At 43.7% G+C, this 21270-nt stretch overlaps 1 protein-coding gene across 2 annotated transcripts in view; it reads left to right on the top strand.

Annotated features, from left to right (window-relative positions):
- TEX2 (testis expressed 2) overlaps positions 1-21270 on the top strand; it is a 110332-nt gene that overhangs the window by 58415 nt on the left and 30647 nt on the right. For both annotated transcript variants that reach the window (XM_057536980.1, XM_057536979.1), the window contains exons 3-5: positions 8567-8767; positions 9736-10075; positions 11362-11609. In XM_057536980.1, the coding sequence (XP_057392963.1) occupies positions 8567-8767; positions 9736-10075; positions 11362-11609 (789 nt within the window). The remainder of the gene's footprint in view (positions 1-8566; positions 8768-9735; positions 10076-11361; positions 11610-21270) is intronic.

Raw genomic sequence — 21270 nt, 5'->3', positions numbered from 1 at the left:
GTAAGGAATTCAGGGTGAAGACTTTTAGAACAGCTGCGCAGTGGACAGTTGGTCACTATTTGGGGAACACGATGAAGGCCTTGGAGTTGCTGCACTGCTCATAAGATTGGACATTTGGCTGCTTAGGTGTGGAAATTCCATGCGCAGCTTAACCCAGGGAGTAGGTCAAGCCCCAGGTAAAATTTAGCTGATTGGTAGTACCCAGAGGCAGTCAGGGGACTTCGCTAGTGGTCCAGTGGTTAAGACGCCATGCTTCCACTGCAGGGGCTGCAGGTTGTATCCCTGGTTGGGGGACTAAGATCCCACATGCTGCATGGCGCGGCCACAAAAAAAAAAAAAAAAAAAGCAGTCAGGGTTTGCACTGGGTAATTGCTTCCTGCACGGGCAACCTGGATTTGGGTCAGTAGGGGTGCATTAGGGGGCAGAACAGGGAACTCGGAGAGCAGTCGTGCCTGGCCACCTGTTGGCCTGAGTCTCCCAGTGGCCAGTCTGCATCCTGGATGCCTGACAATGTGGGTTAAGTAGCAGCTCTTGTGATTCTCTCCGGGTTTCCTATCAAAGCTTGTAATGTTCCAGAAAGAACCCTACGTGGGAGTCAGGACACCTGGGCTCTAGTCACAACACTGCCCTCTCCTCTGTAGATAAGAAGTGGCTAATTCAGTTTCTGTCCTGAAAAGCTTTAACAATTTTTACTCTTCTTTGTCTTTCTGAGGTTACTTCTTTTCTTGTTCTGTGCTTTTTTTTTTTTTTTTAATTTTATTTATTTTTGGCTGCGTTGGGGCTTTCTCTAGTTGCGGCGAGCGGGGGCTACTCTTCACTGCGGTGCGCGGGCTTCTCATTGCTGTGGCTTCTCTTTGTTGCAGAGCACGGGCTCTAGGCGTGCAGGCTTCAGTAGTTGTGGTGCGTGGGCTCAGTAGTTGTAGCATGCAGGCTCAGTAGTTGTGGCTTGGGGGCTCTAGAACGCAGACTCAGTAGTTGTGGCGCATGGGCTTAGTTGCTCCACAGCATGTGGGATCTTCCAGGACCAGGGCTCGAACCCTTGTCCCCTGCGTTGGCAGGCAGATTCTTAACCACTGCACCACCAGGGCAGTCCCTGTTCTGTGCTCTTTGGTGCAATAATGATTTGGTTTTTCTCTTCGGAAACAGGGACCAAGTCTTCTATTTCAAATAAGCCCTACAGCTCCCTGCGCTTAGTAGGATCTCAGCTCATTCCTTTGCTTCTCTCCACCTGTGCAGCCACAACTATACCTACAGGCTGTGATGAGCACACCAGTCTGTCCTACGTACTTGTGCTTTACAGATTTTATTTAATCCTCACAACCACCCTCTGAATTAGGCTACATTTATGTATTCAGTTGACAAACATTTGTTACAACTGTGATTGTCTTGTGGAGTTTGTAGGTAAGTAAACCAGGCAGTTAATGAATACAATGATAGGAGGAAGGTAACAGAGAACTGAGCCTAGGTAATCAGGGAAGCTTCCTAGGAGAAGCGTCATCTTTGCCATGACCTGAGGGATGACCAGGAGTTAGCCAGACTAAAGGTGGGGCTGTGCTGTGGAAGTGGGGTAGGAGACTGGACCTCGTAGTCAGGCAGACTTGGTTTAAGTCCCAGATTTGCCGCTCCACAGGCCACTTTTTTTTTTTTTTTTAACCCTTGTCTAAGCAAATCTCTTAACCTCGCTCACCGCTTTCCTCACCTGCAAATCCTTAAGGAATTGGCAGAAGTGAAGGAGATAATGCATGTGAGGGCCAGGATCATAATGTGAGCTTAAATGCCAGCTATTATAATGAATATTAGTGTCAGTATCTTAAAAATCATATGCATAAGATTTGTTCCTTTTCTATATGCAGACTGTACCTCAATAAAGTACTGTTAGTGTGGAGAAAGTCATTATGGCTTGAGCAGAGTGGGAGGTGGGGACCAGGGAGGCATGAAGCTGGGAAGTAAGGTGTGCAGGACGCTTTTACAGGTGAGACAACCAAGGGTCTGAGGCTAAGCATCATCCAACTAGGCGGTGAGTGGTCAAGCCAGGATTGGAACCCAGTTGTGTCAGACTCTTTGCAGTTCTGCTAATGGATGTGGGTTGGTTTCAGTACCTGTGTTTGGACCAGCAGCCTTTCATGTAATCAAGTAAGATCAAGGATCCAGACTCACTGAAGCTAACAAATGATTGTTCACAATAGATGTGCAGTTCAAATCCTGATTTGTGAGTTGTATTTACTTGGTTTTGGCAGCTGTGGACTTTAGCCTCTGATAGATTTTTAACACGAAGAAAATGGTACCGCAGGAAGGAGGAAATGTGAAGATAAAAGGGAAGGAGAACCCACAGGTGCCTTTGTGTTTGGAGCTCTGCCACAGGTGATTGTGAAAGGATGGGGGTTGGGAGGAGGAGGGTCAAGCCAGCTCCAATCCCAACTGGAAGAAGGGAGTTTGCCGCCCCTTGGGCTTTCCCAAGGAAAAGCAGCTCCTGGATTCTCTTCCTAGGCCTACCCCTGCCTCTCACCACTGTCTCCTCTAGTGGGGCAGGCAGGGTCCTGTGGTTTTGAGCTGTGGAGGACTTGAAACTCTCCTCCGTATTCCTGGGAATCAGGCTGTTCTAGTGTTCTTGCAGCTTGGCCCGTGGTGGAGGGTGACCTGTCCCTGTCAGAGCCGTCAGCAAAGGACAGCCCCATCTCATCTCGGAACTGTGGCCACGCGGGCGGACACAGGCTGTGGCCCACTGAGAACTCCGTAGAGGGCTCAGGTGGTAGCTCAGGCTGCTGGGTCAAGAGCCTGGGTTTGTGGCTCAAAACCAGTCCCTGAAGCACTTGGAAACAGTTGCTCTTGTTAACCAGATGTAAGAATTTGATGAGGAACAAAAACTGAGCAGCTGTTTGTTAGACTAGTGTGGAGTGATGGCTGTTGACCTGAGCGAGCCTGTAAACGGACGAGCTGATGCAGGGCTTGTGTCCCAACACGCGTGCCTGTGCCTTGTCTCTTTTCTACTAAAAACCAGAGCAATAAGCTAAAAGTGTTATGTAAGTTTGTTCACAAGTTGAGTGTCTTTTAATGGTCTTAGAGAACTATGAGAGTTTTAAAAACTTTAGCCTTTTACCTAGATTACTTTTGTTCTTATTCCTGAGTTTTTAATGTTTGATGTTAGCTTTTTAAAGGGGTTTTGAATTTCTAAAATAGAATGTTTCACCTGGAGACAGGTTTAGATTATCTTCTCATTTAATTAGGTAAAGCACCTACTAACACTGCATAAACCTGCATGTATGGAAGTGTCAGTAAGAGGAAAGAGGAGGGTTTTGACCGTTCTGGTTGAGCCCAGTGTCTAGGTCTGAAAAGCTGGAACCCAAGAATCGGGCGTGGGCTGTCTAGTAGAGTAGACACCAGCCACATTTTGGCCATTGAACACTGAAGTATAGCTAGTTTGAACTGAGATGTGCTCTAAGTGTAAAATACATACTGGATTTTGAAGACAGTACAAAACAAAGAATATAAAATCTTATTAATAATTTTTAATATTTATTACATGTTGAAATGATAATTTGGATATATTGGGTTAAATAAAATACATTGTTAAAATTAATTTCACCTGCTTTTTTCTTTTTTAGTGTGGCTACTAGACAATTTAAAATTACATATTTTCATGATGCACATTTATGGCTCATGTTGTATTTCCATTGGATAGTGAGTGCTTCCCTGAATAATTCTGCATTTTCTGACTTAGGAAAGAAAAAATGAAAGCAATTGGAGAGAAACAATCTTTTATTCCTAAATTTCTCTTATTCATAAATCAAATAATTAATCTGTCCAGTCTCAGGAGTTTCGAAAAGGGGAAATTCTCTAAAAATTACTCTGTTTCTCAGAGGCTGTCTTATTATTTAAGAGTAACTTCATAGTATAATGCTTGTCTTTTTTTCCCTTCAGCCTTTCTAGTCTGGTGGTGACTGGATGATAACTGTAATGCTGGGAATTTTGTCCAAAATTCCAGAACCATGTTAGTTCTATTGCCTTTTTTATATGTCTACTATAATCTCACATAGCTGGGAACTAATGAAAAATATTTTATATGGAGATATTATTGCAGAAATGTTTGTCATATAAAATTATAATTATCATAATTCAAAAGTCATTAAATAAAGGTTGAGCATCTCAGCTAATGTTGTGATGGACCCACAAATGTATCACACATATTCTGTATCCTCAAGTAGCCTCTACTTTAGCCAGGAGGTATACATTCAGAGTGAAATGACTCAAAAGAGCAATCCCAGGTGGGGACCATATGGCCAAATGGCTTATAAAGGACACTGATAGAAAGTTGCTATTTTAATTTCATAGTTGTTCCTTGACCGTTAGAACTTCTTAAGCACCAGTCCCTCCTTCCCTCCCTCCATGGATTCTTCTTGGTTTTAGTAGCACTGCATGTAAACTCAACCTGGCCTTGAGCATGGCTCTGAAGCAGCCCAGAAAAATCAGATCTGCTTCAAGTTCTCTATTAATCTAGTTGCCTTCAGAACTTTAAGCCTAGTAAACCTGTTATATGTAGGAAAGTACTATCTGCAACAAAATTGGATAAAAAGAGAACTGTGGATTATATGTCAGGAGATCTTTAGCGAAAAATGTTTTTGTTTAAAAAGACAAATAAATACATTTATAGAAAACTCTACCCAACAACAGCAGAATGCATATTTTTTTTAGTGTACGTGGAACATTCCCCAGATAGACGATATTCTGGGCCATAAAACATACCTTAACAAGTTGAAAAGAACTGAAATTATACAAAGCAAGTTCTCTGACTATAATGGAAGTAAACTAGGAAACAATAACCGAAGATGTCTGGAAAATTCGCAAATATTTGGAAATTAAACACACTTCTGATTAGCCATGGGTCCAAAGATAGTCACAAGGGAAAGTAGAAAATATTTTCAACTGAATGAAATTGAAAATACAGCAAATCAGGGCTTCCCTGGTGGCGCAGGGGTTGAGAGTCTGCCTGCCAATGCAGGGGACACGGGTTCGAGCCGTGGTCTGGGAAGATCCCACATGCCGCGGAGCAACTAGGCCCGTGAGCCACAATTACTGAGCCTGCGCGTCTGGAGCCTGTGCTCTGCAACAGGAGAGGCCGCGATAGTGAGAGGCCCGCGCACCGCGATGAAGAGTGGCCCCCCACTTGCCACAACTAGAGAAAGCCCTCGCACAGAAACGAAGACCCAACACAGCCATAAGTAAATAAATAAAAATTAAAAAAAAAAAAAGAAAATACAGCAAATCAAAAATTGCAGCTGATGCAGTGCTTAGAGAGAAATTAATAGCAATAAATGATTATATTAGAAAAGAAGAAATGTTATCAATATCAGGACTGAGAGAGAGGACATCACTACAGACTCTACAGACATTCAAAAAATAATAGGGAAATATTACAAACAACATTATGCCCAGAAGCTGGATAACTTAGATGAAACAGACAAATTTCCTTATAAGATAAACTATCAAAGCCCACTCAAGAAGAAATAGATAACCTGAATAGTCCAATAGTAACTAAAGAAATTGAATTCATAGTTTAAAACCTTTCTACAAAGAAAACTCCAGACCCACATGGCTTCCATGGCAAATTTACCAAACCTTTGAGGAAGAAATATTAATTCTACACAAACTCCTCCAGAAAATAGAAGGAACGCTTCCCAACTCATTTTATGAGGCTAGATAATACCAAAAGATATTGCAAAAAGACTATAGACCAACTTCCCTCATGCACTTGGACAAATGCACAAAGCACTAGCAAACCAAATCCAGCAATGTATAAAAAGGATAATAATAGTGTTGTGCTGGTAAACTGGCTCTCCGGTTGGTGGGGCGGAGCCCTCTTTGTACTGATTTCCATGGTGTAAATCTCCCACCATCGCCAGTTGCAAGTTACCAACACAAGGTCACTGAATGTGGAGTTGGGAAAAGATGTGTAGAATCAGCTCTTATGAGCTGGTATAGTCCAGCCTCAGCACGTCATGACCCATGCATAATCTTCCCAAGAATGCGAACTGTTCAACATTCAAAACTCAATGAATGTACTTCACCATAATAACAGACTAAAGAAAAAGACAAAAAACTGTGAACCAAAAATCGTGCTTAGTTCTATACTTAGCAAAATAAGCCCACCTGAACTGATGCTCCGACAGTTCAGTCCACTGCAGGCCTCACTGTGCTCTGTATTGCTTGTCCCCTTTTTTGCTTCATTGCTTTGATCATCGCTGTTTCTTTACAAACACCTAGATTACACTCTCTTCCCATGGCCACTGCTTACTCATCCAACATTTTTTAATAGATGCAATGACTCATTGGGAGGAGGGCGAGATATTCCTAGCTCATGCAAAAGATCTACTGAGGTGTATAAATCCATATAATTGGCTCATAAATTTCACACACCCACACATACCCCCAGTGATAAAGAAGTGTGTTTGTCCATTTTTATTTCCAATAACACTCTCAGGATATTCTTTGTGAGGACTTTTTTTTAATTTACTCTAGTGGGGTCATAGGATGGTGAAATGAAGACCAGTTCTTCTCTACTGTTTTGGGAGTACCCTTGGGTCAAGAATGTTGTTGTTGTTGTTGTTTTTAAACATCTTTATTGGAGTATAATTGCTTTACAATGTTGTGTTAGTTTCTGCTACATAACAAAGTGCATCAGCTATATGTATATATATCCCCTCCCTCTTGCATCTTCCTCCCACCCTCCCTATCCTACCCCTCTAGGTGGTCGCAGAGCACCGAGCTGATCTCCCTGTTCTATGCAGCTGCTTCCCACTAGCTATCTATTTTACATTTGGTAGTGTATTATATGTCAGTGCTACTCTCTCACTTCGTCCCAGCTTACCCTTCCCCCTCCCAGTGTCCTCAAGTCCATCCTCTACGTCTGCGTCTTTATTCCTGTCCTGCCCCTAGGTTCATCAGAACCTTTTTTTTTTTTTAGATTCCATATATATGTGTTAGCATACGGTATTTGTTTTTCTCTTTCTGACTTACTTCACTCTGTATGACAGACTCTAGGCCCATCCACCTCACTACAAATAACTCAGTTTCGTTTCTGTTTATGGCTGAGTAATATTCCATTGTATATATGTGCCACATCTTCTTTATCCATTCATCTGTCGATGGACTCAGGCTGCTTCCACGTCCTGGCTGTTGTTAATAGTGCTGCAGTGAACATTGTGGTACGTGTCTCTTTTTGAATTATGGTTTTCTCAGGGTATAGGCCCAGTAGTGGGATTGCTGGGTCATGTGGTAGTTCTATTTTTAGGTTTTTAAGGAACCTCCATGCTCAACATCAGTAATCATTAGAGAAATGCAAATCAAAACTACAATGAGGTATCACCTCACACCGGTCAGAATGGCCATCATCAAAAACTCTACAAACAATAAATGCTGGAGAGGGTGTGGAGAAAATGCTGTTCTTTTTTAAATCTTTGTATCAACTCCTGACACACTACTTGGTACATAGAGAGATTCGCTGCATGTTTGGATGAATGGATGAATGAATAAAAGAGAATTTTGAGAATCCCTCACTTGCCGAGGTTCTCAATTCAAGATTTTAGTGTGAGACTCAAATACGCACCATGGAAATGGCTATTCCTTGAAAAGAATGACAATCCCAACTCTACTGTAGTGATCTTCAGCACTTCTCTGCTCATTTCAAAGACATAAAATGAAGGGAGTGGGAACATAGTAATTAAAATTCCCTAGAGAACTTCTTTTAAAGAGATCTGGGCCACCCGTATCATCTGAAAAAGTACTGTGGGGCTGGCAGAGTGTTAAATGATGAATACTGATTACAGCTATGATACTAGCTTTAGCACAATTTTGTTGTGTGTAAGGGTTTTGTGTGTTGTTCATACCTACAACGTGTTTGCTCTCTGTACTCATATGTTGATTTTTAAACTTATATTAATGGGTGGGGGGGAACCTGGAACACGACTTTATTCATTTAAGTTACTATATATCTTTGAATTTGACATACCATTGATCATATCTGTGATTTATTTAATGCCTAAGTCTCGATCATCTGCTTTACTATGTGATTTCACTGAGATAGAAATGGGGAGTATGGTAACATGAGTTAATATGGTCTGTGAAATTTCAAAAATTGTTTGCAGATGGGCTGAGAAGAGGCTGTGTTTGCTTAATTAAGAAGGGCAGACTGGGTGGGATTACTTGTCCCCAGAGGAGGTCAGGCGGAGAGACTTCTGTTTACATGAACTAAACTTCTGAGTTTCCTGATTTGCTTGTCAGCTTTAAAGAAAAGAAAGAAAAGAACCTTTAATTATTTAGGAAAATAGACATCATCGTTCTCCCCCTAAATCCAGGTTTTTAGTTATCAAAAACATACCAAATCACTCCTCAGCACCAATTATCCTTCAGGCTAAGCGACTTGTCTCAGCAACCTCTTGTCATCAGTAAGTTAATACTTGCATCGTAGTCAAGTTTGGTTTCAGTGCCCTGAATACCAGAGTGGTCATCATTTTCGTATTGAATCAGTTGTCTGTTTATTCTGATTTTACTAAAGGAAGTTTTTCTCCATCAGGGATGGATGAATGAGATTTACAACTATGATCCAGAAACTTACCATGCGACTTTGACACATTCAGTCTTTGTTCGACTTGAGGGTGGGACCTTAAGGCTTTCAAAGCCCAATAAAAATATATCCAGGAGGGCAAGCTACAATGAAACAAAGCCAGAGGTGACCTACATCAGCCAGAAAATCTACGACCTGTCCGACAGCAAGGTGAGCTCAACTAATTTGGAAGCTTAGATGAATGAAAAGCATTTGGAATCTTGTACGCTTTACTGTATTTTTTCCCCTTAAAAGGTTGCGTGTTTAAAGTATCAGTGTAATTTAGAGCAGTGCCTCTCAAACGTTAATGTTCATATGAATCACCTGAGCATCTTTCAAAGTACAGAATCTGATTCAGCAACCATGAGTAGGGCCTGAGAGTCTGCATTTTTATGAGCTCCTAGGTGATATCCGTGCTGCTGGTCCACAGACCACACTCTGAGAAGCAAAGGCATCATACACTCTTCTGACTTTGAGAGTTAATTTTTTTGGTCAAACAAAAGCCACGTGTGGTGGTGCTAGGCTAATAACTAATGCAAGCTCTGTAAATAAGAAAATTATGGAAAATTATGCAAAATAACCACATTTTGATAAAAGTATACTTCTGCTTTTGAGAAATGTAAATTATTTGTTATTCCAAAAAGCTATAGGTTCTCTTTTCTTACAAATCTTGTGAGTGATCTTTGAGTTTCTCCAAAATGGCAGAAGTATTTAAAATAGTTTTTTGACAAATTCTTAACTTGTGGTTGATAAACTTGAGCTTCCCATCAAGATCTAATTTGATAAATTCTTTTTTTTCCCCCCAGCTTAGGTTTGGCCCAGGGTCATTAAACTCAGTTGATATCCAAACTTAGTTGATGATAATCCATTAAATAATTATTCTGCTACTGTTACCTGAAAATCGTAGATATTTGTAACTCTTGCAAAATTCTTGAATATCTACTTTCTGGAATTATTTTGAAGAATAAGTCATTTCTAAAAATTCTAGTTTCTATAGTCATGTTATGGACAGGTGGTAATTCACGTTCATCATTTTAGTCAAAAATACTATGACATTTGCATTTGTGCTCTGCACAGTAGTAATGCACAACGCAGCCAATTCTTAATTTAGTGTGTAAATCCTTTCCCTTTCTCTGTAGATTTATCTTGTGCCTAAAAGTTTGGCTCGAAAACGAATCTGGAATAAAAAGTACCCCATTTGTATCGAGCTTGGTCGACAAGATGACTTTATGTCTAAGGCCCAGACTGATAAAGAGACTTCTGAAGAAAAGCCACCAGCTGAGAGGGAGTTGGGAGGCGAGGACCCTAAGAAGCCACCCCACCCTCAGGAGGGAACACGATCTGGCCAGCGAGATCAGATACTCTATCTCTTTGGGAGAACTGGCCGAGAAAAAGAGGAGTGGTTTAGGAGATTTATTCTGGCATCTAAGCTGAAGTCAGAAACCAAGAAGCCACCTGGTGTCTCTGGAAGTAAACCAGGTAATGACATGTGTGCTAAATGCTTATGTATTTTTAAAGGGCCTGTGGGAGAATCAAGAGAGAGTCCCAGGTAGGAAGAGAGGAAGACCACCCTGAATTGATGACTGTCTGCCACCTAAGGTGTATTCATGGGTTATTTGCCTTCTAGGCTGCTCACTGCAATACTTTGTACTGAATCGTTTAACCAGTGATGGGACCATTTGCAGATGTATGTTTTTTTGCCTTTGCTGGTTCCTTAAGGATTATATCAATATTTATGTTTATGTACTGTGGCTCCTCTGAGAGAAGCAGCAGCGGGAGAACCCTAGTTATAGTAAGAAGGCCAGTGAGAAGGCAGCCTGTGCTCTCAAGCTCCTGGCCTTCAACATGGCCTCCACGCCCGAGATCGCCATCGAAGCACACAGTCCTTGGCCTCCTGACTCACTGCATTTGCATCGACTACCCCGCGCCTCTGCTCATTTCCTATCCCTCTGTCCCATGTACTTTGCTTGGAACAGCACTGAATCTCTCACCGTCCTCCAGACACACTGTGCCCTGTCATTGCTTTTTGCATATGCTGTTCCCTCTACCTGGAATGCTCTTCCCCCACCTAGGCCGGGAAAATGCCAACTATTTCTTCAAGGGGCAGTCCAGAGGTCACTACCTGTGAAAGTCACTGCTGGAGGAAGCGCCTCTCGGCTCTTGGGCAGAGGGACTCACCCTGTTCTTTCTGCCCTGAAAGTCCTTTAGTCGTGCTTCAGTTACAGTGCTTATTACAGAAAATTGTGATTTATTTGCCCAGGTGCCCGAGTTCAGGGGCAGGGACTATGTATGTCTTATTATTCTTTTTAATGTGGAGTTGGCCCAGAGAAAGTGCTCGATGAACAATGTGTTGAATGAACGAATGAAAGATGAATGAAAGGTATTTGTCCCTCCACAGCTTACGGCAGTTCCAGTTAGCCTTCTGCCCACTTTCTGTGTGCCCCTTGGGGTGTGTCAGTCCTTCATCTGACCCCAAGAGAGCACCAGAAAAAAAGAAAAAGGTACCTACCAGATATGTATCATGGCTCCCATTCCTCTGAATTGTCTTGAAGAAAAATAAAAACTGTTCTAAAAAGTTATCTATCATTACAATGGAAGGTGTCTTTCAGGGTGGGAAATAACCTTATAAATAAGTATTTTTTAAATAGTCGTTTATAGCATTTTAGCTGCTTCTCAACTGAACCCAGTGGAGTTTGCTCTGTGTTCCATTTCCTTTGCCCTCGTTTTCTTCATCTGTGTTAACAGCCATCACTTCTTTGCTCCAGGGGTTTTGCCCTCACACAGCAGACACAACAGTCCCTCGGGGCACCTGACCCACAGCCGCAGCAGCAGCAAAGGCAGCGTGGAGGAGATCATGCCCCAGCCGAAGCAGAAGGAGCTAGCGGGCAGTGTACGGCAGAAGATGCTTCTGGACTACAGTGTGTACATGGCCAGGTGTGTCCCCCAAGAGAACCGAAGCCCCCAAAGGAGCCCAGCGCAGAGTGCGGAGAGCAGCCCCACAGCTGGGAAGAAGGTAAAGCTGGCTGCCTGGGGGTAGCTTTTTTGCTCTTAGATTCATTTCCTCATACATAAGCCCTTTGAGCGCCTCTTTTGTACCAGGCCCTGTTCTAGGCACTGGGGACACAGTGCTGAACCAGACAGATGAGGGCTGTGCCCTTAGGGAGCTTGGACTCTAGTCAGGGAGACAGCAAGCAGCAAACATCAGGTGCCAATAAGCACTAAAATAAAGACAGATAAGGGAGGATGGAAAGTGGCCAGAACTGCTGTTTTAGACTGTGGTCGAGGACAGCCTCTTTGAAGACGTGACATTTGGGCAGAGACCTGACCAAAGTGAGGAAGTGAGCCCTGGCGATCTGTGTGAGAGGAGCATTCCAGGTGCGGGGACCAGAAAGTACAAAGGCCCTGAAGCAGGCCTGTGGTTGGAGTATTCAAGGAGCTGTGGTGAGGTCAGCGTGGGTGACAGTGAGCAAGGGACAGAGGCAGGGCCTCGTCAGATCAATTCCTCGTCCGATCAGATCATGGGAGGCCCTGGGAGGGTTTTGAGCAGGGGCTAATGTTGATCTGACTTGAGTTTAAAAAGTCATGTGGTTCTCCATGGAGACTGGAGAAGGGGCAGTAGGAGGAAGGGGCGGTGGGAGGTGATCGTGGCAGCAGAGCATGGGGCTGAGACTGAGGTGGTCATAGCAGGTGGTGAGAAGTGGCGGCCTTGGGGATACTGTTGGAGGGGAGCTGGCTGGATTTGCAGATGAATTCCATGTGGGATGGGGAGAACCAAAGGAGTCAGAGATTACCCCTAGCTTTTGACCTGAGCAACTGGGCCATCAGTAGGGAAATTCACAGAATCATTAGCAATAGAGGTCTAATTCCTCAATAACCATTGTATTCTCAAATTCTCAGACTCCTCAGCTGTGTCCAGGGCTTTTGAAGGTTTACCATATGCATTATTTGCAAAATGTAACAAGCTGGACATTGACTCAAGGTCATTTGTGAGAAGATAACTAATATAAGCTGCCATATGTCAGACTCTGTTAGACACTGTAATAGAATTACTCTGATCCCTTGAACAGTCTTGCAAACCAGGTGGTATTCTCTCCATTTTATAGATGGAAAAACCAAAGTTCACAGAAGTTAAGTAGCTTAATGTCACAGTTGCTAAGTGATGGAGTGCACAAAACCTGATCTGAGACTCCGAGGCCCTTTGGCTGCCAGGACTGCCGTCTTGGCGGGTCATTCTCAGACTGTGCTTGACCTGCGGCCTCCAGCCACTGCACCCCCTCAGGTTCTGAGGCACAGCCTCCCGCCCGTGGAGCACGAAGCCTGTTTCTTCCATGTTCAGTTACTAAAGTGTTTGACCTCTTATAGTGACTGTATTTCTGTTAATGGGAAGCATTGGGTGCCTTCCTCTTTGTGCTTTCAGGCTTTAGTCATTCTGTTGACCCTCTTCAGTGTGGAAGAGGCCCCAGAACCTTCACCCAGCCTACTTTGTCAGGGCCAAAAAAGACCATATGCCTTTGCTGGCCTCTGACCCACCGCCTCCCCCTCTGACCTAAGTTACCAGCTAGAGTGGGCAGTAGACTTCCCTCTAAGCTAGAGCGGGGTAATAGAAAACTGCTCTGGAAATGTCCTGTTTACCACCAGTGAGTCCCACTCCCCCTAATTCCCTTTCTGCCTGGGCTGTCAGCTGTTTGGATTCTCATTAGACTCAGGAAAATCAGGAGAATTGTGTGATGTAAGAAAAGGATCTAATAAATGCTTGCTTTTTAAAAAAAGAGTTCTGTAAATTAAAAAAGCAAAAGTTTTAGAACATCGCTTCCTCAGTATGTGTCACATGTGCCTGTTGAATCGTGTAATTACTGGGGTCTGTGGAAGCCCCAGGAGGGCCTGGGAGGGCCTGCTGGCACACAGCCTGGCCCCTCAACCTTGTGCTGCTGTTGCTGGGGTGGGGTGGGGGTGTCTCTGGTACAAACCTTTTTTCCAGGTACTTAGCACTTAACCCCTTTAAACACCAGAACCTTCTTTTCATCTTCTAAGTTAAGTCTGATGAAAGTCTTTAAAAACCACATTGCACTTCCTGGCCCCTTAGGCAGAGCAGGCAGGGATGATTTAATCTTTTCCTGGTGATTTAAAGACTCAATACAACACATGGAAATTCAGCCCTGTTGTCCTGCAGGGCTACCGAGGTCAGGCCTTTCACCCCCGTCTGAACCATCCCAGACCACAGACTCTGCAGCATTTTCTGTCAGTTGTCAGTTGGCTGGTGTTAGTGTGTGTCCTTCTAGTTGCCTTTTCTTGAGTGCTTATCCTCATCTCCCACCCCTACCCCTAATTTAATGGTTCTAACCTGCATGGGCTCGGCAACCAGAGAGCCAGAATTGTGTGAACACAGATAACTGTCTTTGAAAGAGGGGCTTTTGAAGCAAGTGTGTGAGCTTTAGTGCTGGGCTCCCACGTCCACTTGGCCTGCCTGAAGCATGTGTGGACCACGTCCTGGCTCTCAGGAGTGGTCTGGTAGTAGAGACAGTCATGAATAAGGTATAGGTGTATGTTTTAGTTATCTATTGCTGTGTAACAAATAGCCCCAAATGGGGTGGCTTAAAACAATAACAATGATTTATTTTGCTCACAAATTTGTAATTGGACCGGGCCTAGCAGTGAAACCTTCTCTCTGCTCCACGCAGTGTCAGCTAGGGGGGCTGGATGACCTGCTTCCAAGATGGCACTTGCATGGCTGGCAAGTAGTTGCTGCGTGGTGGCTGGGAGCTCAGCTAGGGCTGGGGGCTGCGGGCCTCGGTTCTTCCCCATGTGGCCTGGGCTTCCTTCAGTGTGGTGACTGGGTTTCAAGCACAAGCATCCCTAGAGAAAGAGCCAGGTGGGCTTTTTATGACCTAATCTCAGAAGTAAAATAATGTCATTTCCTTCCTGCTCCATTAGTCAAAGTAGTCAAAAAGCCCTCCCAGCTTCAAGGAGAGGGGCATAGATTCCACCTCTTGCTGAGGGAGTATCAAATTCTTAGAAGAGCATCTGGGATGGGAAGTATCATTGCACCATTTTTGAGAAATAAGATCTGCTGCAGTATTTATTCCTATACTCTTTTTATTACTTTTCATGCTTTCCTTTTCAGTGGAGATAGTTCTTTACTAGTTTTATTTCTCTTTAATTCTGTAATTTGAGCAAATGAGGATCTTCCCCCACCTCCTCTTTAATTTTCTTTTCTGTGCCTGTGAAGCATTAACATGGTTCCAAAAACGAAAACTGTACAAAGACATATTCAGAAAAGTGCTGTCTCCCCAGCCCTATTCCTTCTATTCATCCATGCCATCCCCCCACCCCCACCCCAGTAGTGAACAAGTCTCATTAGTCTCTGGCTCATCCTCTCTGGGTTCATTTCCCCTCCTGTCTTACTCAAAGGGTGGCATGCCATGGATACTCTTTTGCACGCTTTTTTTGCTTACCAGTACATTCTGGAAATCATTCCACATCGGTTCTTAGATATCTCCCCTTCCTCTTGTTTTTCAACAACTGCAAAGACTGACTCCATTGTGTGAATGTTCCATAGTATATTCATTCTTTTATATGGGCGTATGGGTGGTTTGTAATATTTTGCAATTACAAACAATGCTGCAATGAACAACCTTGTATATGTGTATTTTTGTGTTGTTGGGGAGTATATCTTCAAGGTGATATCTTACGAGAATGTCAGAATGTAAACTCACACGTAGTTTTGTTAGATATTGCCAAATGCCTCTCCATAAGGGTTGTACCAATGTTCATTCCCACTGGTAATCAGAATGCCTGTTTCCCCACAATTTTGCCAAATGTGGACCTTTTGGACACGGTCATTAGTGCTCATCCTTCCTGCCAAAGACGGCCAGGTTATTTCTTTGGGTTCATATTGCCTCTGCTGTCATGAGTCCAAGAGGAACTGAAGGGGCTCAGAGACACAAAGGAACCTTTGACACCTCTTCAAGTTACACTGTCACTTCATCAGTGTCGGCACCACCCAGACGCTCACCCCGGGTAGCATGCCCCCTCCTCTTCTATACAAGGAGCTTGGGACACAGCACCGGCCTGTGCCCCACCCTGCTGCTGCTTCTTACAGGCCATGTTCAAAGCATCTCTCACCCTGAGGGCTCCAGGTCTAACGGCACCTTCCACACACTCAGCCTCCTTTCTCACACATGGCCCAGTGCTAAACTGGGTCAGGAGGTGAGTAGGGCCACGGGTGCTCAGGAGCCAAACCAATGTTAAAAACAGCCAGTGATAATTAGTAAATATAGACTAGATTTGTATTAAACAACGCTAGAACACTTTTGGTAGTTATTCTTACCCATAATAATTAAAAACAAGTTCGGGGGATTCTGAAATCACTTTGGAGCTCAAAATTTGAATTATAAAATACTGCTGTTTTGGAGGAAGGGCCTGGTTCTCCAGATGTTTAGCGGTTAGTGATCGCTGAGCCCTGACTTGCCCTTGTGACTCCGCTTTATCTCACAAACACAGACTGTACCAGCCTCTGAAGTCTCCAAACCCCTGTGATCTTGGCGCCATTTTCTCTCTTCTCAGGCAGCTTAACCTCTAGAATAGTGAGACCGTGAGGCTGGCTGAGGAGACCCGGAGCTTGATCATCTTGTTGAGGTAGTCTGCTTGGTTTGAGGAGAAGATATAAACAGCAATTAAGAAAATGAGGAAACTCTTTTAAGAAATGTCTAAAGGTGGGATAGTATTACCCCTAGTGTTGGTACCTCAGGAAGGGAGACCTCACGGGCAGCCTGTGGATTTGCTCAAAGGTGTGAGGCCAGGGAGGCTACTAGTTCTTCATGCCCTGAAGCAGCCTGTCTGGGAGGGAGGACCATTGGTGAGGCAGTGCTGTGCTTGTTCACCAAGTGTGAGGCTCTGGTGTTCAGATCACATCAGGCACTGCCACGCTCCTTTTCAATGCAAGGTTTTCAGAAATACTTAGAGGTCATGTAGGCCGCCCCAGGTTTGGAGAGTACTGTCTTCATTATTGCTAGTTCCACTAATTATCTTGTTACCTACAAACTGGATCATAAGATACTACATCCTGTTTGGTGTTATCAGGAGATAAGAACTCTACAAAGCAAATAGGAATCAAACAGAAACCAGGAAATCTTAATTGGCAGAATGGTTTCCCAAGGCTTCCCCTTTCCCTGCTCAGAGTCAGCTTTTTAAACATTTAAAAGTGGAATTGCAAAGTGTTTATCATACAATAAGTAAAAAATATAAAGCCATATATCCAATTTAAAAATAAATTTTAGGAAGGATACAGACAAGAGTGCCAAGACAGTTCAGTGGGGGAAAGAATAGTCTTTTCAACAAATAGTGCTGGAGCAACTGGACATCCACATGAAAAAGAATGAGGTCAGACCCCTCCCTCACACCGTGTACAAAAGTTAACTCAAAGTGGATCATGGACCTTAAGGCAAGAGCTAAAACTATGAAACTCTTCAAATAAAATATAGGAGTAAATCTCTGTGAATTGGAGCTAGGTGTAAAGACTTCTTAGATAAGATACCAAAAGTACATGCAACCAAAGAAAAAATAGGTAAATTGGACTTCATCAAAATTACAAACTTTTGTGTGCAAACAGTACTATCAAGAACGTGAAAAGACAACCCACAGAGTTTGCAAATCATATGTCTAAGGGTTTTTTACCCAGAATATATAAAGGACTCCTATAACTCAATAATAAATGGTAAATAACCCAATTAAGAAATGGGCAAAGGATCTGGATAGATATTTCTGCAAAGAAGATATACAACTGGCCAGTAAGTGTATGAAAAGATATTCAGAGTCATTAGCCATCAGGGAAATGCAAATCAAAACCATAATGCAATGCTACGTCCAAACCACTAGGATGGCTAGAATAAAAAAGACAGATAATAACAATGATTCATGAGGATGTGGAGAAACTGGAACCCTTGTACAGTGGGAATGTAAAATGACGCAGCAACTGTGGAAAGCAGTTGGTGGTTCCTCAGAACGTTAAACATAGAGGTCTGTGATCCAGCAGTTCCACTCCTATGTGTATATCCAAGAGAAATGAATGAAAATCTAGGTCCACACAAAAACTTGGACACAACTGTTCATAGCAGTGTTATTCACAATAGCAAGAAGTGGAAAACAACTCAAATATCCCTCAGTTGAAGAATGGACAAAGTGTGGTATATGCACATAATAGAATATTATTCCATAGTAAAAAGGAATGATGTCCTGTTACATGCTACAGCATGGATGACCTTGAAAACATTATGCTTTATGCAAGAAGTCAGCCACAAAGGAACACATATTGTGTGATTCCATTTATATGAAATGTCCAGAATAGGCAGATTCACTGTGACAGATATGTGGTTAGTTGCCTTGGGCTGGTGGAGATGGAGCTGGGAGGAATGGGGAGTGACCACTAGTGGATACAGGGTTTCTTTGGGGGTGATGAAGATATTCTAAAATTGATTTGTGGTTATGCCTTCACACTCTGAATATACCAATACCACTGATTATGCTTTTTAAATGGGTGAATTGTATGGTATGTGAATTATATCTCAATAAATCTGTTTTTTAAAAAGGATACAAAACCATGTTAGTTATGCTTATTTTTTAAAGTTATGTATTCTTAAAAAATATATATATATATACACATTGAAAACAGACTGAAAGGAAATATAGTTAAAATGTTTTAAATAAGTATATCTGGATAATGGGATTATGGGTGTTTTCTCTAGTAAATATACTTGTTTTTGTAATTGGGGAAACAGCTTACGGGGAGGGTCTTCCGCTATGCCATCTCCTGGGCCAGGCAGCCCTTTGTGAAGCCCTCATGACATCAGATGGTGTGCGACCAGACCTTAGCAGCAAAGCCACCAAGCTGTCTTTGCCCCTGAAAAGCTGGGCTGATCGCCTGGCTATTTGTAATAGGAAAAGTTACACCACAAAAAGTAAATCTGTACTATTTTCTCTTTACAGGTTGGTTTTTAATAAAATATCTCCCAAGAGCTACTCAGACAGTTACAATAGTCTTGCTTTAGCTTCGGGCCATTGAACTCTCTAAACTTTATTTTGGAAGCCATTTTAGAAACGTACCCTTTCTAAATGTACATCTTTAGTTGAAATGGTAAAGTGAATCTGCTTCTCACATTCCTTCCTGTAGCCAAACAGCAGCATTAGGAAATGTGTGCACATTTATTGTTTTTGGTCTTAAATTTGTATGACTTCCATTGGAAGTGAGTTCTTCCTAGCAGCCTGTTGAATCCAGATTTTGTTCATAAAGCTGCTTTGATGCATTGTCAGTGTTCTGCTGCTCATGGATATTTCTTTGTTCCCAATGAGTCTGTGGAGAGAAGCCTGCATTAGAAAAAGGAACAGTTGAAAGAAAAAACAACCTCCTTGTCAGTTATTTCAGAAATTTGTTTCCACATCATATGCCTTTGGCTTGGACAAAAGTTGTGAAATAGCCTTTGTTTCATGCTATTTTGTGTTAAACCTGTTTCCTGTGAATAACTAGGGTTGTAAGGAAAGGTTAGTAAAGAGTCAGCTCTCCCACATGAGAAGGGAAAAAGTAACCTCCTCTCTTGTGCAGCCTACAAATCTGAGTGAGACGGGCACTGCCCGGATCCCTGGGGAGAAGAGGGTATTGTCCCTGGGTGAGTGTTTACTCAGAAGTCTGCATAGATAATCTGATGTGACTCAAAGACAGTAACCTCAGAAAAGCTAAACCAGATCCCCTTGGGGTGGGGTGCAGATGTTCCAGCAGAGAGAAAAACGATTCCAAACACCACATACAGCTTGAGGCATGACTAAGTGCTCGCTGGGCACAGGCTTCCACTCGACCATCCAGAACCTGGTGGTAGAGATGCCTCGGTTAATATAAGAGCTTTCCAGAAGAGCACAGAGAGAGTACCCTACAGCCATTCACACGAGGCAGCTAGAGCCATGTCTTCTGAAATGCAGTGACCAACATGTATTATTTTTTAAACCAGAGTTTAATTTTTTTTTTTTTAATTTTTATAGCTACTTTATTTATTTATTTCTTTTATTTTTGGCTGTGTTGGGTCTTCAGTTCTTGCGAGGGCTTTCTCTAGTTACGGCAAGTGGGGGCCACTCTTCATCGCGGTGCATGGACCGCTCTTCATCGCGGTGCGCGGGCCTCTCCCTATCGCGGCCCCTCCCGTTGCGGGGCACAGGCTCCAGACGCGCAGGCTCAGTAGTTGTGGCTCACGGGCCCAGCTGCTCCGTGGCATGTGGGATCTTCCCAGACCAGGGCTCGAACCCGTGTCCCCTGCATTAGCAGGCAGATTCTCAACCACTGCGCCACCAGGGAAGCCCAATTTTTTTTTTTTTTTTTTTTTTTTTTAATGAGACTCGCCAACATTTATAAGGGAGAACTTTGAAAATACCCCAGTTTGAAGGACTCCTAGAACATAGGATATCCCTGCTTATATGCAGTAACATTAGACTGAGAAATGCAGGTGAACCCCCAGGCCCCCAAAGCGAGAGACGGCACAAGCCCTGATGAGAGTGGAGGACAGGTGGGTCCTGGGCAGTCCGCCAGGCCCTGCACAAGCTCAGTGACCAGTTCAACTGGGTCAGACCCTAAGGACTCCAGGCTTCAGAAAAATCACACATAGGTCCCTGCCATAGACCTTTAGGACACTCACAGGTCATCAGATCTCTAAGTGTCAAATCCACAAGCACCAGGCCACCCGGGGGCTTAGGACACAGCTGTGCGGGCGCGTGGTCACGGCTGCGCAGGACAGATGTCACCGGTGTGAGCCCACACGCGTGGAGCACAGAGACCGTGAGGCGTCTGGTGTAGGTGATGGCTGCAGGCAGCCGTGAGGGCTGGGCAGATGCATTTATATAAACCGTAGAGGGAAGAGAAAGGGTGAGCAATCCACAGATTCCTGCATTTCTAGTTCTTTTAGTCTTTGCTTTCCCAGGCGAATTGTTTCTATAAGGCTATCACCTAATTAGAGACCTGGGCACAAGGACATGTCTGTCTGTCACACCCGGGCCGGTCACACCCCCTTCCTCCCACCGGACACAGCAGGTGGAGGACGGGGGGAAGCCGTGAGTCAGGCTGTGCTGATGAATCAGGGCCTCGGGCAGGGTGCTGAACACTTCCGAGTCTGTTTGCTCCTGCCTAAAATAGAAGTAAAAGTTCTGTCTTTCCGGGGTATTGTGAGATGTAACTGAGGGAACCTGAGAAGGAATCTTATCATAGGGCCTGGCGTGGGGTCATTGGACACCACCAAGCATTGCCTGCACTACCACACCGTCCGTGGGTGTCACGGCCGCTTCTCCCTTCTGCTTCACCCCGACCCTGGCTGTCTCCAGGCAAGAATCCATGGTCTAATTCTTAGCCTTGGAAATTGGAGGCTAACAGGGTTTGCTCTTTTCCCACCTTGCACATTGGCCACAACAGATGTTTCAGATGGATTGTATCAAGTGGAGCTGAAGCCCAGGGTGTTTCACAGGGCTGAGATGGGTGAGAACAGCTGTAGGAGTGTCACAGAACTCCTCTCTCTAATCCAGGGCTGTGGGTCTCAACCTCACCTGTTCATTACATCAGTGAGAGAGTTTCTAAAAATCCTCGTACCCACTTAAATCAGTATCGCTGGATACAAGACCCAGACACCAGTATTTCTAAGCACTCTCTG

Source organism: Balaenoptera acutorostrata, chromosome 20 (genome assembly GCF_949987535.1).
Source record: "Balaenoptera acutorostrata chromosome 20, mBalAcu1.1, whole genome shotgun sequence".
NCBI classification, from domain to species: Eukaryota; Metazoa; Chordata; class Mammalia; order Artiodactyla; family Balaenopteridae; genus Balaenoptera; species Balaenoptera acutorostrata.
Note: the sequence above shows the minus strand (reverse complement) of the source record. Positions and strands in the feature narration are given on the sequence as shown.